The 15,972-nt window shown below is 60.8% G+C and overlaps 1 protein-coding gene across 2 annotated transcripts; it reads right to left on the bottom strand.

Annotated features, from left to right (window-relative positions):
• Positions 1-133: 133 nt before the first annotated feature.
• NATD1 (N-acetyltransferase domain containing 1) lies at positions 134-10,495 on the bottom strand. 2 transcript variants are annotated; one of them, XM_082374554.1, is made up of 3 exons: positions 10,046-10,282; positions 3,939-4,057; positions 134-2,731 (listed from the first exon to the last, which is right to left on the bottom strand). In XM_082374554.1, exons 1-3 carry the CDS (start codon positions 10,149-10,151, stop codon positions 2,615-2,617), a joined length of 342 nt encoding a protein of 113 aa, XP_082230680.1. In that variant the 5' UTR covers positions 10,152-10,282; the 3' UTR covers positions 134-2,614. The 2 variants fall into 2 exon arrangements, with proteins under 2 accessions (XP_082230680.1, XP_082230679.1); XM_082374553.1 differs by lacking the exon at positions 134-2,731 and adding an exon at positions 2,738-2,887 and having other exon boundaries at positions 10,046-10,495.
• Between the last annotated feature and the right edge of the window lie 5,477 nt (positions 10,496-15,972).

The following is a 15,972-nucleotide window of genomic DNA, read 5'->3' on the forward strand; positions in this document are numbered from 1 at the left end:
CTTACTCCTCCCTCACACCTGAGGGCTCCCCCCCACACACACCTGGGTGGAGCCCGACTGTCATGGGGGTGGGGCAGAGGCAGGGGTGGGGGGTGGGGAAGTGCCCTTGCCCTTCCAGAAGCAGTCCTGGAGCTGCACTGGGTCACACCTTTTATTGAAATGTATGTCATGCAATCCGTCTGGAGACCAGCCCTGGCCCAGACGCCACCTGCAGCAGGTCCTGAGTGGGAAAGGCACGTGAGTGACCACCTGTCTCGACCGGGCGAGAAAGAGAGACCCACAAAGTCAGCTGTGGCAGGAGGGCACGGGGCCTCGGGGGTGATCTGCCTGGGGGGACTGGGTGGGTCTCTTGAGTGTCCCCCTGCCCTGCCAGTGGCACACAAACTGGCCCACGTGACCTGCCTCCTGAGCAAGAGTTCCCCAGGTGTCCCGGGATGGGTGGGGTTGGGGGCCGAGGCTGGGATGCCAGTCAGTCAGGGTAGCACCGGGGTGGGGGGGGGGCGGCCAGCCACAGCGGGATGGGGTTGGGCATGCTGGCAGAGGGGGCTGGGGCTCCGGGGCAGGGGTCTGCAGCGGACCCGGCCCGACCTGGGAGAGTTGGCCGTTGCTGCCGCCGAGGGCTCTAGCGGGAGCAGCGGCACTTTAAGGCAGCCCGAGGCAAGGAGGCCCGGGTCGCACCTGCAGAAATTGGGGACAAGCTGTCCCTGGGTCCAGCGCTGCAGGGGCCCTGGAGACCCCGCACATCCCCTGGTTCAAGTACTAAGTGTTTTGTCTGTGTGCCGGCTGGGCACCAGAGTCACCTGCTGTTAGAACACAGGTGCAGGCTGGGCCGGGGGTTGGCGAGCCCTGGTGCCACCCAGCCCTCCGCTCCTCCACAAGCTGCTTGCCCTGGGGTCCCCTGCGCCACCGCTGCGCCACCCTCCCATGGACAGCGCCTCCTGGAACGGGGCCACCTTGCCCCAAAGGCTGCAGAGGGATCAGCACCAGCTCGCTGAGCTACTGGAGAGAAGTTCTCATGACAGAGTCTGTGCTTGAACTTGGGGAGGGATGTGTGGACGGGGAGGCGGTGGTGCTGGAGAGGGAAATGGCTCAGAGCCTGGGCTGCCCATCAGTCCGCTCTCAGGCCTACAACCCACTCTTTCCTTACGCTGGACCGGGAAGGGGACACCCCCGGGCTCGGAGGGGACCCAGCAGCCGAGCCCACCTCCTGCCAGCACAGTAGAGGCTCAGGGGCCTCCCTGACTCCCCCAAAAGCCCTTTGCAAACAGAGCTGGGAGTGCGGTGGGTGCCCTTGGCCCTCTCAGGAATTCCTGGAGGCCAGAGGGGGGCTGGGACCTGGGGGCTGGGGCCTGGGGGCTGGGACCTGGGGGCTGGGACCTGGGGGCTGGGGCCTGGGGGCTGGGACCTGGGGGCTGGGGCCTGGGAAGGGTGGGGGTGCCGAGGACGGTGACTCTGGGGCTGCCAAGCCTTCAGGCACGCAGACGGAGATGTTCCCGCCACCAGGTGAGAAGGCATTTGGGCACAGGTGTTTGGGGGCCCCAGGCCACTGCAGTGGAGGAGTGGGGCTTGGTGCAACACTGGAGCGGACGAGTGGAAAGAGGACACAGGCTAATGCCTGCCGAGGTCAGGCAAGGGAGGCGTCACGGGGGCAACCAGCCCACCCTAGCCAGAGGCCTGGAGGGGCCACGTCACTCACGTCTCAGCCCCAGAGGAACCGGACTCCTGGGCTCCCCTCCAGCCCCACAGAAGAGCAGGCGTGGATTCAGCCCTTGTGGGGAGCACGGCAGAGGAGGCTGGTACACTGAGCCCTAACCAGCCCCCAAGAGGAAGCCCCCAGAAAGGCTGGCCCCACAGGACAAAGGGTGCTGGGGTGCTTGCTCCCCAGGCTGTTCCCAGGAAGGCCGTTCCGGGCGGGGCCCCAGGACTCCTGACGGGCCACGAGCTCGCAGGAAGGCAAAGACGCTCCGATGTCTGGCGGCTGCACAGGAAATCCCTCTGCAGAACTGCTTCTTCCTCTTGGGTGGTGCGGATGGTTCGTGGAGGACGGTTTTCTCCCTCCCACCCCAGCTCTGAAGGGCCCTCTCTGAGAAAGCTCAGCCACAGCGAGGGGTGGGGATCCCCAAGATACTCGGGCTGGAAGGGGGAGGGCAGCCACGGGGGGCCTGCCTCTTGGAGAGCTGTGGGGGCGTTGCAAGGAGTAAGGAGACGTGTGCGCGCATGCGCGCTTGGCCCTACGCCCCCAGCAGTTGGCATACAAGGTTCCTCGTGGCTCCTCATCTGCGCAGAGGACCCGGCCTGGGCATGTCGGCAGGGCCCCAGATCAGCCCCCCTGCCCATCACGGAGCGGGGAGCAGCAGGTGGGACCCAGAAAGGCCAGAGGGCCGCCCCTGTCCGCGTTCCAGTCCTGACTGCGGGCCCTCACGGTGTCTGCAGAGCAGGAACAGCCGGGCCCCGTTCGCCACGGCAGCTGGACCATGGCCACAGACGAGTGTCCTTACAAAAATAACTCTGAGTCTGTCCCCGTGGGGACCAGGGTTCCTGAGAGCACGCAGAGGCCGGGGCGAGGCCCGGAGGGAGGGTCCGGTGGGCGGGCTCGGGCCCCGCGGGGCCGGGGCTACGGCTGCAGGCGCTCCAGGTACTGCGGCAGGGGGTTTTCCTTGACGAACTTCTGGATGTACCAGCACGTGACATGGGCCCTCAGGTCCTCCTCCACTACGAAGTCCAGAGCGGCCTGGCAGCCGGGCAGAGAGAAGAGCGGTCAGGGCCCCCAGCGGCACCTCGGCTCGGAGGCCCAGCCCCTCAGGCCCCGGGCTTTCCCTCGGGTCTGCGTGGAGCCAGGGGTGCTGCCGCCACCGCCGTTACAGTCGGGAAGCCGGGGCAGGAAGCTCTGGTGAATTGCCGGAGGAACAAGGCAGGGAAGAGAGGGGCCAGGATCGGATCCGCCCCGGGAGAACCCCGCCCGCCCGTCTCCACAGCGAGCCGGGGTGCCCACCAAACTCCTCCGCTAATTCTTCACTGGATGCTCCTTCAGGAGCCTCCCCTATGGGCTGGGTCAGGGCGCCCGGGGCTCCCTCCGCCCCTGGCAGAGGTCACTCAGTTTTCACAGGGATCCCAAGAGCAGCAGCCGGGGGCGGGGGTGTCAGCGTGCAGTTGTCGTCCTGGTGGGTCTGGTGACCTCCCTGCCCCAGCGCCCTGCACACACTGGTGCACAATGAACGCTTGCTGAAACAGTACAGCACAGTCTGGGTGTAGCTGGAGGGTCTGATGACAAAGGCCGAGGGCCGACTAGGCGCCTGGGCTCCTGGTCGGCCGTCTGACCGTCCGGCCCCCCCCCCCAGTGGCCCACACCTGACCCCGGGTTTCAACCCGAGAGCCTCTAGTGACAGGATTCCAGGCTCTTCTCCCATTTTGCGGATAAGCGCCCTCACCCCTGGCAGATCCCTTCTCCTGTTACCCAGGTAGCAGCTCTGGGTTCCTCGCTTGTAACGGGGTGGGCCCACAGACCAGCTCGAGCTGCTGCTGAAAGACACCTGTCCCCCGCCCGGGCCAGGGGGGAGGGAGCGGAGGGGGCAGCAGGGGGAGGGGCTGGGCCCCAGCAGCCGTCAGGGGAACGCAAGGCCGAGCTCTGCTCCAGGTCAAAGCCCCTTGTAGCCCAAGCTGCTCTCCTAGCGGCTGGGGACGCAGGGGCAAGAGCCAAGTCACTCCAACGTCCGTCTGTCCACCTGTTCAGCAAGGGTTCATGGAGCACCAGACACGGGGTCCCGGCAGTGAGCTCCCGGCACCAGGCAGGTGTGTGCGTGTGGCGTGGGGGGGGGGGGGGCCCGAGGCCCGGCCCGAGAGGAGGGGAAGGGGGCGAGGCAGCCGCAGCCCCGGGAGGGCGGGGCCCGGCCCCCGGGGCGTGGTCTCCTCTGAGTGGGGGGCAGCCCCCACGCCCCTACCTTGGCCAGGTGCTTGGCGATGCCGCGCCCGCGGTAGGCGTCGGGGACCTCCGTGTGCTGCAGGTCCACAATCCGCTTGCCCACGTACTCGTAGAGCAGGACAGCCCGGTCGTGACACCCTGTGGGGAGGGTGGTGGGCGGGTGAGGCCCGAGCCGGCACGGAGGCCTGGGCCTTGGAGGCGCAGGCGTTTGGAGCCCGGCTGGGGAGCTGGGTCTGGAACAGCCTCTCTGCGCCTCAGTTCCGCGTCCATAAAGTATGGATGTAACAGAACGTTCCTCATTAGAGTGTGTGGAGGGTTAAATGAGGCAATTTCCGTACAATGCTTAGAACAGCGCCCGAACACACCGAGCCCCGCGTGGGCCTTTCCTGCTACCCTCCAGCCAGCATCCCAGGGCCCCCGGCGCCCCCCAAAGCCCAGCTCTCTGCATCCCCAGCGGAGCACCTGCCCGAGGGTCTGGGAGCCCCAGGCCCAGCGCTGGATGAAGAGCAGAGCTCAGCAAGGCGCCAACTAAACCAGAGCCAGAAGAGACAAGAGAGCAGGACCGCCCACCGGACCCTGGGGAAGGGCAGGAGGAGGGCACACAGGACAGCCACGCCAGGCACGGGAGGCAGAGCAAGCTGGCCTTCATGCCCTCTCAGGCCTGGAGCTCTGGTCCACCCTGGTTTCCTGCTGGAAAAACATTTAACTGGAGTTCCTCCAACCAAAGTCCTCAGTTCCTCATCCGCCTGTCTGTCCATCCAACCACACACCCATCCACCCATCTGGCCCCCATCTGCCTGCCCATCTACCTGCCCAGGCACCCCATCCACCCATCTGGCCACCTGTTCCCCTTGACAAAAGTTCACTGAGCCCCAGACACTGTTTCAGGAGCTGAGGACAACGCCACGGGTTACTATTTCAGGAAGTTTCAAGTGTATGAAGGAAAAAATAATCTGGGCCAGGGGAGGCGGGCATTTAGCCAGGGTAGTCAGGGGAGACCTCCCAGGAGGAAACCTCTGAGCTGAGGGGTAACTGGGGAGCAGGAGGCGTCTGAGGGAAGAGCAGGGGAGGGGTGGGCAGAGGGCACAGCCAGCGCAAAGGCCCCGAGGCGAATGTTTACGCAGGGGAGCAGGCCACGTCGGGGGCTTCACGGGCACTGAGCAGACCTCCGCTTCTGCCCTGTGGCCAGCCCTGCGGAGAGGGGGCGGGGGTCTGGAGCCCTTGTCGGCCTGCTCCCGGCCCCTGTTTACTCGCTCACCCAGCGCCTCCGTCAGCATTCCTGCGTGACCACTGGGGCCACAGATGGACCAGATCCCACGATGGCCTGGGGGGTTCTCTGCCCCTCCCACCCCGCCAGCTCCTGGTGGTCCCAGGGGCTCGGTCACCACCACATTCCCAGTGCCCCGCCCGGGGCAGATGCCCAAGAAATACCTGCCCCACAAACTCCTGCTGTTCTCTGGGCCAGACGCACAGCAGGAGTTGGAGGCCGGCTCGTGGCTCCTGCACGCCCGGTACCTCCCCGGAGCCCGACCCCACGCCCTTGGGGACACCAGGACAGGACAGCTGCAGCGCACACCGGTGGGGCGTACTCAGCCCCTGCGCACACCAATCCTCACGAGAACCTTACAAAATGGGCAGGGTTCTCACAGCCCCGTCGACAAACAGGGAAACCGAGGCTCTGAGAGGCTATCGCGCAGCTCGGCACGTGTGGAGCTGTCTGGGGACCCCGGGTCTCGCGGCCGAGAGGAGCAGAAGGGCATCGGGCCGCGGGGCGGACGTGGGCTGCGTGTGAGGGAAAGGGCGCGACGCTGACCCCTCTCCCCGCCCCACACCTCCCCGGGCTGCGGAGGAGCCGGACGCCAGCGGACAGCCCTGCAACACCTGGGCCTCAGGGTGACCGCAGAGGCCACCCAGCCCCAACTGCCCCACGCTGCCTGGAGACGGCCACCCCCCGAGGCCCTTCTCATACGTCTCTCAGCCTCTGCTCTGACCTCTGGCAGGCCTGTGGGCACAGCTTTCAAAACATGCCCGGAATCTGGCCACTTCATACCTCCGCCGGCCCCTGCACCCCCCCGTGGAAGCCGCGTCACATCCTGTCCGTCCTCTGCTCAGGGGCCTCCTCGTGGCCCCTCACGTCCACCCAGCCTCAGTCGGGTGCTCCCTCTGCCTGGCGCCTCCCGCCGGAGACCACCCTGACCTGCCCCCCTGGGCACCACGGCCACCCCATCCCCGGCATCTGGGTCCGTGGATCCCACAGTCTCCGCTCATGGCAGCCTGGCTGGACCCCAGGCCCTCTCCGGGCTGGGCCAGTACTTGCCACCTGCGGGCCACGGAGCCAGCCAGGGCCCCGGCTTCCGGTCCCAGCTCTGCCAGGAGACCTCAGACCTCACCAGGTCTGGGACAACCGCTACTTCCCTCCTGGGCCTGAGAGTCGCGTCGAGATCATGGGCTGTGACTGGTTTTGAGAAAAGTTAAAGCAACTTGGCAAATGAGGAGCCCTTCCCTCGGTCTCCGCCCTGCCTGCACCAGTTCCGAGAGCAGGCCCAGCAGATCAAAACGTCTGTTATACAGACGATGAGGCTGAGGCAGAGGCAAAGCCAAAACCCAGGCCCTCTGCGCCCTCTGGGAGGTAGCTGGCCAAGGACAAGTGGGCGAGGGAGCCCAGGGCGGGCGGCACCGCCTGGCTTCTCTGGGCCTCTCCACCTGCAGAGCCTGGTGTGGGCAGGGGCCACGTGCTGGTGGCTCAGAGCTGGGAAGCGTGAGAGGGCAGACCCTGGGGGCCGCCCAGGAAGCCCACCCACAGGCCCAGCTGGTCCCATCCCCCCCCAGGCACCCTGCCCAGGGACCCGCTCTAGCATGCATCCCAGGACGTGAAGGGCATGAGGGTGCCCTGGGGGCACAACGTGTCTCGTGCAGGGGCCTCCTGCCCGGGAACTGGGATCCGAATGTAGGAGGCCTCTGCTGCCCAGGGCCTCAGTCTTCCCATCTGCAAAGTGGGGGCTGGGGAGGATGTGGAAGGCGCTGGGTTCCAGGACCCCCAAATGACCCTTCTTGGAGCAAGTGGGACGCTCGGCACTGGCTGGGAGGGGAAAGCAAAGGCCAAGGGTGGGGCCGCCCAGGGGTGGGAGCTCAGTTCTGGCTTTGCGCTTTCACCCCACTGGTGATACAAGCTAGCTTTTGAGACCCTGGATCTGGGGACCAGACAAGCCTGGGCACCTGCGCTCTCTCACAGCCCACATCAGCAAGACCCAACCACGCTTCTTTCAACAACCATCCAGGAGCTGGGATTTCTCCCCTCCTCTCACACCGCCTGCCCCAGAGCAGCCAGCGGGAGCCCAGGACATCCCACCCGCCCTCTGCTCAGGACCCTCCCAGGCACCCACCTCACCCGGAGTCAAGGCCAAGTCCTCACGATGCCTTCCACGGCCCCGCACCACCTGCCCCCAAGACCTCCTGACGTCCTCTGCTATGAAGCCTCTCCGTCCCCCGTCCCTGCTGCTCCCGATACACACCAGGCATCCTAGGGCCTTTGCACTTGCCGCGCCTTCCACGTGGAGTGCCCTTCCCACCGCAGCTCCCTTCCTTGCCTCCTTCGCAGGGCGGCCCTCCCAGACACCTGACTCTAAACAACAGCCCTTGGGACTTCCCTGGCGGTCCAGTGGTTAAGACTCTGCGCTTCCAATGCAGGGGCCACGGATTCGATCCCTGGTGGGGGAACTAAGATCCCACATGACGCTCAGCGCAGCCGAAATAAACAAACAAACAAAGAAGAGCCCTCTCCTGACACCTGACCTTATTTCTCACCAGTCTTGCTCTCTAGGACGCTCTACACTTTATCGTCCACTGCCCCCCAGACGGTCTGTCCCAGGAGCCCCCAGCACCTACAACAACGTTTCGCAACACACAGTAGGTGTTCAATAAGCACTTGTGGAATGAATCCTAGTTCTTCTACCTCCAAGGTGCGAGCCCCTGGGCACGTCAGTCACTTTCCCTGCCTCAGCTTCCTCCTCTGTAAAATGGGCAGAGCAGTTCGGACAACACCGCCACCCCCCACCAACAAGGCTGAGGATAAAGCGACGCCGCGTGCGTGGGGCCTCCTGAGGACTGAATGCACACAGCCGCTCAAACCTCTTCCCTCCCCAGACCTGGAGCCCGCTGGAGGCGCATCAGCCCAGCTCTGCCAGGGGATGGCCGGTACACACCCGCACCTGGAGCCCCAGGGCCGCTCTGCCTCTCGGCCTCAGTGTCCACATCTCTCAGTGTCCGCGTGCAGTGAGCTGGCCTCCGGGGCCTGCCTGCAGGTCAGGAGACACCACGGCAGGCCGTTCCCCTCCCTAGCTGGGGCGGGGTGGGGTGGGGGCTTGGGCACAGATGACTCCCCGCCCCCCATATACACCCAGACCAGGTCCGGCCCGGCCGCACAGCCCCCGCCTCGCGGGTGGGCGAGGAGCTACTCCCAGGCTTGGCTGGGGACCCCGGTCCACTTTACAGTTAGCCATCCGAGCAGCAGGCAACAGAGGGGCAAGTTTAGAAAGACGGCGGGTCACGTCCAGCTCTGACCACAGCCGAGTCTAGAGGGGTGTCCTTTGGCTGTACTCACTAGGGAAAGAAAGAAGGAAAACCCCAAACATTCCCTTTTTCTTCTTCCTCTGAGTGTCTAGGGTCTCCTGAGCCCCCCCAAGGGAATCTAAGGCCTCTCTGGAGCCTCAAAAAGAGGATTTGAAAAGCCATGGGGCCTCGTCCAACGACAGCAGCGGGGCCCGGAGAGTCACGGCCGGCCAGCCAGCCGGGCCACTGCAGGCAGCACGGAGGAGGAAGGACATGCCTCCAGGTGGAAAGACACGTGTTTGAGTTCTGGCCTGAGCTCCTCCCCTGCGCTGGCCTCGGCTTACTCCCCTGAGCTGCGGTGGTGATGCCCAGGTCACAAGGGTGTTGTGACAGCGATGTGCTGGGCCCAGCTCAATGCACAGCACAGCCCAAAGGGGGAGTCTGAGGACGGTCCGCGCTCCAGGCCCCAGCCCCTCCCGGGCGTCCAAGTGCAGGTGGGAGGAGTGGGCCCAGGTAGGACCCCATCCAGGCTCTGCACATCCCCCCCACCTCAGGAAGCCTTTCTCTTCCCTCCTCACAAATGGGCCCAGTGGCCCATAAGGGCCCTTCCAGCTTGGACACTGCCACACGGGGCCCAGCTGGGAGGGAAGAAAAAGTTATTAAGGCAGAAGGGGTGGGACACAGGGATGAAAGTTCACTCCTCCATTTCATAATTCCACTTTCCATCCCCAGACCTCTTAGGCGGAGGGAGTGTGGGCTAGTAAGTGGTGGAACCTTTCTTTACAGGAAATGAGGACTTCACTTTGCTTCTGGTTTAAAAAGTAATGCCCAGGGACTTTCCTGGCGGTCCAGTGGTTAAGACTCCGCACTTCCAGTGCCTCCACTTCAGGGGGCACGCGTTCAATCCCTGGTGGGGGAACTAAGATCCCGCATGCTGCGCCTCTTGGCCAAAGTAATAATAATAATAATGCCCAGTCAATGCTCACCAACATTTACTACCTGCCGCAGGCGCTCTTCTGAACCTTACTCTTACTGGGGCATCTGGTCCTTACCACCAGCCAGGAGTTATGCGCTGGTGTTAACCCCATTGCAGAGACGGAGAAACTGGGGCGCACAGAGATGAGGCAACTTAGCCAAAGTCCCAGAGCCTCTGGGGTCTGATGGCGACACCATCCCTCTACACCCCCCGCCCCTCCCAGGCAGAAGCCCCTCTGTCTGTCAGCCCCGGGTCGGCCCAGAGGATTCTTCCAATCCCCTTGGTGCAGAAAAGCTAAGGTTCCCAGGGGCAGCCAGAAGCCATTGAACACCGGAGAAAGGGGAGGTGGTGGCTCACCACGCTCCCCAGGACCTCGGCAGCAGCCCGGAAAACAGCCAGGCCGAGCAGGTGCGGGTTCCCCGGGGCCGAGGCGGGATCGGAGCTGCCCGGCGCCTGCCTCCGCCTCCCCGGGGCCCTCTCCACCCCGGGCGCCCGGCGCGGGCTCGACTCTCCCGGCAGCCCGCCTCCACCCGGCCCGCGAGTGCGCCCCCAGCCCCGCGTCGCGCAGACAAAAGGCGGGGGCGGGCCGGGCCCCGCGTTACCGTTAAGCCGGACGGTGAACTGGCGGCGCCTACGGTCGTGCTCCACGCGGATGGGGCAGCCCTGCTCCGGCGCGCCCGGCGGCACGGCGGCCGGCGAGTGCGCCATGGACGCTGGGACCCGGGCTGCGGGCGCACGGCGGGCTCCGCGAGAGGCGCGCTGACCCGCACCGTGGGCCGACCGCAGGCGGCGGCGCAGAAATTGACACTCGGCGGCGGCAGCAACAAAAAGGGGGGGCAGGAAATCAGCTGTGCGGTCACGTGCAGCGCGCGGCCAGTGAGCGCGCGGCCGCTCTGTTTTGGTGCATTCCGTTTGGCTCTTAAAGGCGCCGCGCCGCTCACAGCTTCGCGCCAGGGCCCTTGGGCCTCTGGCCTCAGCCGGCAGGAGACTCTGGGGCCCCTACGGACCCCTTCTCAAAGACACGTGACGACCTATAGGGCAATTCTCACCGTCCCCTCGCAGCCACCACTTGTTTTTTTTAAAACTTATTTAGTTTTGGCTGCGTTGGGTCTTCGTTGCTGCCCGCGGGCTTTCTCTAGTTGTGGCGAGCGGGGGCTACTTTTGGGGTGCGCGGGTTTCTCATAGCGGTGGCTTCTCTTGCTGCGGAGCATGGGCTCTAGGCACGCGGGCTTCAGTAGTTGTGGCTCACAGGCTCAGTAGTTGTGGCTCACGGGCTCTAGAGCGCAGGCTCAGTAGTTGTGGCTCACGGGCTTAGTTGCTCCACGGCATGTGGGATCTTCCCGGACCAGGGCTTGAACCCGTGTCCCCTGCATTGGCAGGCGGATTCTTAACCACTGCGCCAGCAGGGAAGTTCCTCGCAGCCACCACGTATTAAGCGCTTGCTGTGTGCCTGCGCTCAGCAAAGCCCTAGCGAAGCCTGGGAAGTAGGTGCGCTTAACCCCTTGTCACCGGGAGGACAGGGGCCTGGGGAGAACTGCGAGGTCACCTTGCTTGCTTTGGATCCGGTGAAATGCCCCCTCTACCCCAGAGGCAGCAGCGCGGGAAGCGCCTTGGAGATCCCTGGAGCCACTCGAGGGGGGGCGGGCGGGGGGACTGAGTCCCAAGAGGGCCAGGGACTTGCTTGAGGACACACAGGACTGGGGGTGTGAGGACCAGACTACTTTTTTGAAGGGGGACTGGACAACCCCTCCCCACCCCCAGCTTTGCTCAGATCAGAAGCAGCCCACCGAGTCAGGTGACTGCAAGTTTTACTAGTTCGTTAACGAAGGTGTAAGCATGACGTCACTCCCACGTGACCACTGCCCAATACCAGATACCCGACCCTTGTGTTTCCCCCTTCCAGCCAGTGCCCCAACCCTTGACTAATTTGCTTTTCCTAGAACTTCATGTAAACAGCATCATATAGTATGCACTTTCAGGGTCCAGTTTCTTTTTTTCAACATTTTATGTGTGAGGTTAATCCTTGTGGTTGTATCTTTTTCATCACTGAATAGTATTCCATTGTATACATATTCCACAATTTATCCGCCTGCTGTTGATGGGCATTTGGGTTGTTTCTGGATTTTGACTGTTATGAATAAACGTACTGTGGACATTCTTGAACATGGTGTTCCTTGCAGGTGGCTGCGTCTTACAGTCAGTGTACCTTGAGTTTTATGAGGACTTGCCAGGCCTTTTTCCAAAGTGGTTGTACCATTTTTACACTCCTGCCAACAATTTTGAGAGTTATGTTTGGTGCTGTCAGTCCCTTTAGTTCTAGCCATCTGATGAGTGTGATGTCGTCACTCACTGGCTTAAGTTTGCTTTCACCAGATGACCCATGACGTTGAACCTTTTTCATCCACTCCTTGACCGTTTGGATATCTACTTTTGTGAAGTGCCTGTTTAAGGTTTTTTTTTTTTTTTTTGGAGTTCTTTTTATTGTCTGGTTATTAGTCTTTTGTCAGATATATTTATTGAGAATATCCTATCCTAGCAGATTTAAAAAAAAATAAGTGTGTATTGTGTCACAGAGTTTGGAAACGAAACAAGGCTGAGGAGTGAGTCATCACATACAAGGAGATAAAAAAGGATCCTGGGGTCAGAGGGGGTCTTGACTTGAGCTGAGTCAGGGCTGGCTGCAATCCTGAGCAAGATGTAACCTTGTGTGTGTCTCAGGTGATTTCTTTGTCTCCAAAGAACTTGAGCGCTGTGGGGAAGCCAGAACAAGTTTCTGGAAATTCCATCAACTGGCTCTGCTGTTTCCCATGCTGGGCCTTGGCATGCGCTGCTGTGCAAGCATCACCTGCCTTGGAAGGCCCTCATCGAAGCTCCTCAGCCCTCCTGGGCCCAGGGGAGATTCCTGGCAGGGCCGAGGGCACACCGGGTCCACCATAAGAGCCCAGGGTCCTCCCTGTTTTTGATTCCCTTCTTTCTGTCCTAGTTTAAAATGTCTATTATCTTGTTGGGGTCTTTAAACCTTGCGGAAATCCTTTGTGGAACAGGCAGTGGATCAATCAAAGAATAAAGCAAGCAATCAGTCTTTACAGAGTTGAAAGGACTTGCCTCTATCTTTCAACCCCAAAGCATGCTGGTCATGGAGGAGCCTTGGGGAGGGTCTCCTGAATGAACCTGTGACCACCCCCCACCAAAGTTAGAAAGCAAAGCTGGGTCCCAGCAGTCCTGGGGAGATGGGCCCTGGGTCATGAAAGCCCCAATGGCCAAGCCTTGGTGGGGCCACACAGAGACCGGGTCCCATGTATTGTGTATAGGGTATCATTTATTCAGTCAGCCATTAATTCATTTAGCAAATATTTATTGAGCACCTACTACGTGCCAGTCACTATTCTAGGGGCACCCAGGGAACAAACAGACCAAACTCCTTGCCCTTCAGGAGCTGACATTCTAGGGGAGGGAGAGGCACCAAGAAGGAAATAAATCCGTGATCCGTCTCACTGAGACAAGGGCCCAGGGAGACTCAGTGGGGGGGAGGGGAGGAGGTGCCTTTGGAGAGGTTTCAGAGGGGGTATCGAGGACAGACCTCTACAGACCGGGCTTTTTTAATGAAAGACTTGAAGGAGGTGAGGGAGCCTGGTCCAGTCAGTGAGAACAGCCAGTGCAAAGACCCTGAGGTGGATTTAAAGAACTGAGGCCATGTGGCGTCTTCAGCTTTTATTCTGAGCCAGGAGGGGCCGTGAGAGGGTTCTGAGCAGACCAGGGATCTTAGGTTTTTTGTTTGTTTGTTTGTTTGTTTGTTTTGCAAGTGTCTGAGCCGAGTCCCGGGTGCACGTCCCACAGCTCAGGGAAGCGCACCGCGCGCGGGGACCGGCTCCTGTTTGTTTGTTTTTTAATATTGGAAAATTTCAAACACATATGTAAGTAGAGAGAATTATAAAATGAAGCCCAGCGTACCCATCGTGGCTGTGGTGTTTGTTTCTGTGTTTTTTTCTTTTATCAAAAAACATTTTAGGTAGTGTTTACATATAGCAAAAATTACCCCTTTTTATAGTTTTGACAAATGTGTACCCCGTGCAGCTGCCATCACAACCCAGTTGTAAAGCACTTTTATGACCCCCGACCCCGTGCTGCTCACCAGCCCCTCATGCTCCCCGGGGAGCTCACCGTCCCCTCCCCGCCTCCACCCTGGGACGGAGCCTCTCCTGTCCTTCCTGCCTGAGTGGATGCACGAGGGACCTGACTTACAATCTTCCGAATAATCAGGAAAATATCCAGGAGACCGAGCCCCTCCGAGGTCCACGGCCGGCGTGGCGTGTCCTCCTGGGTGACTTCTCCTCCTGCGACGTCATTCCTTCCTTCCTCGTATGGAGCAAGTGCCCCGGTTCTAGAGTCTGGGAAATCGGCAAATAAGGCACCAGAACTGTTCATGTGAGCTCTTTACACACAGGTAGAGTGTTTCCTCCAGCACAAGTGGACTCATATTCACTGTTTTGTAGTCTTTTTTCCCATTTAACAGTATACTGTGAGCAAGTTCCTTTGTTAATATATAGGAAACCACAGAATCATTCTTTAAGAATACTCTTATATTTAATTTTTGATTATGTAATATATTCACACGTTTCCAAAACTAAAACAAAATGTACACAAGCCCCAGGGGACACTCAACCTCCCTCTCCCACCTTCCCCATCCTCCCCCGCCTCACAGAGGGAAGCATTCTCACTTGTTATGAATTTTTCCAGTTTTCCACACATAAACCCAAGTAAATACAAATGTATATTCTTTCTTCCCATTTGAACCCCAAAGTTAGCGTATAAACCCACAGTGAAGCCTGTCACTGAACCATAGGCCCTGCAGCCAGGTCGGCGCCAGCACGTGCCAAGGACCCGCCCTCCGCCCAGTGTGTGGTCATCCTCTGAGTGGACACCATGACGTCAGTAGCAGATGACAAGGCCCTGGCAGCCCCCCCCCCCGCCCCACGGCCCTTTATTGTCGGGCACTTGAGTCATTTCTAAATACAGCTTCTGTCGCAACTGCGGCTCTTCCATCTTAAGGAGACAGTGATCCTCTGAACGGCCCCCTGTCACTGGGCCGTTGGCTCAGGCGCCAAGCTCTCACTGCACTGAGTGTGCGCTGGGTGCTTCCCGGGCAAGGCCTCATTTTCTCTCTCCCCCCCCGTGTGGAGCCAGGATCCGTCGAGCGAGAGCAGTGTGCTGCTGAAGCTCTCTGGGGGGAGGCGGTGGAGCCAGGGCTCAAACCCGGGGAGGCTGAGTCCAGGGCTGACATTCCAGGCGGAGGACGGGATGGGCCGCCGGGCAGGCCTGACCAAGGAGCCTCCCGAGACGGCCCGAGGTCCTGAGGCCCTTGGGGTAGATCGGGGTCGACAGTGCAATGGGGGCGGGCCCAGGCCTGCTATGGTGCAGGGACTGGGAAGGCAGGCGGGTGCTAGGCAAAAGGGGGCAGTGCGGAGTGTGGCAAAGTGGGGCTTCCTGCCCTGCCTCCCCGACTGGGGCTGACAGCTCACGTGGGAAACCTGGCCGGGTCTTCTGATGTTTCAGTAGGAGCTGGAAAGAAAAAAATGAAGTGAGGCCCCCTAATGCTTAAATGATGGCAACTGATTAACTGCACAATTACACGCGGCTGCTGCTTACTCTTAAATGGTTAGCGGAGAGAGACAGAGGATCTGGCAAATAAAGTCCGTCTGCATGCTCATTGCAGGAGTCAGGCCATTTTTCTGGAGATGTAAATTTTTTTAAATTAAAAATGTGGGGACTTCCTTGGCGGTCCAGTGGTTAGGACTCCGTGCTTCCACTGCAGTGGAAGCACGGTTCGATCCCTGGTCGGGGAACTAAGATCCCACATGCCACTCAGCACGGCCAAAAAACAAATTGTGGGAAAAAAGAGATAAAACCAAGTAGAATATGTGAATCTTGTCAGATCCTGGCTTGAAAAAAAAATCAGCCATAAAAAACATGCGGGGTTAATGGGGTTCTTGGATGTGGCCTGTATATTAGGTGTCTGTGGCATGATGGCTTTTTTCTTAGGTGGGATAATCGTGTTGTGGTTATGAGGAGAATGTATTTGTCCTCCAGGGACACACGCTGAAGGGCTCAGAGAAAGGTTATGCCAGCGAGAGAGCCCAGCGGCTCCGCGGGAACATGGCTGGCCCAGGCTGCTACTTCCTGTGTGCTTTAAACTTTGCATAATACAAATTGGAGGGGAAAGGGGGGAAAAGGCAGGCATGGAGGTAAAGCAGAATGTGTGCCGGTGCTAACTGCGGCCCCCAGTTTTCCACCTGTCATTTAGCCAGTTTGCTCCCACGAGCCGGGGAAACTGAGGCCCAGGGAGGAGGGAGTGTCCCCTCCGGCCGCTGACCTACCTTCCTGATTGGTTTCCCCACCCAGCGTGAGAGCAGGTGTCGGCCACGTGGGGACGGGGCCCAGGCAGCGCTTTCCAGGCCTTCGTCTCTCTCCCCCCACTTCATGGAGGTGGGAGCTGTGGCCCAGAGAGAAGTGAACGGACTGGGCTGTTCAT

Source organism: Balaenoptera borealis, assembly GCF_965194805.1.
Source record: "Balaenoptera borealis genome assembly, chromosome: 20".
Lineage (NCBI taxonomy): Eukaryota > Metazoa > Chordata > Mammalia > Artiodactyla > Balaenopteridae > Balaenoptera > Balaenoptera borealis.

What these genes read in the sequence shown, in the direction of transcription:
- NATD1 (XM_082374553.1), bottom strand. Translation starts at nt 10,151, where the DNA reads ATGGCGCACTCGCCGGCCGCCGTGCCGCCGGGCGCGCCGGAGCAGGGC. An exon ending in GTTCACCGTCCGGCTTAACG is followed by an intron (nt 4,058 to 10,045) that starts GTAACGCGGGGC and finishes CCCTCCCCACAG; the next exon opens with GGTGTCACGACCGGGCTGTC. An exon ending in TCGCCAAGCACCTGGCCAAG is followed by an intron (nt 2,888 to 3,938) that starts GTAGGGGCGTGG and finishes GCAATTCACCAG; the next exon opens with AGCTTCCTGCCCCGGCTTCC.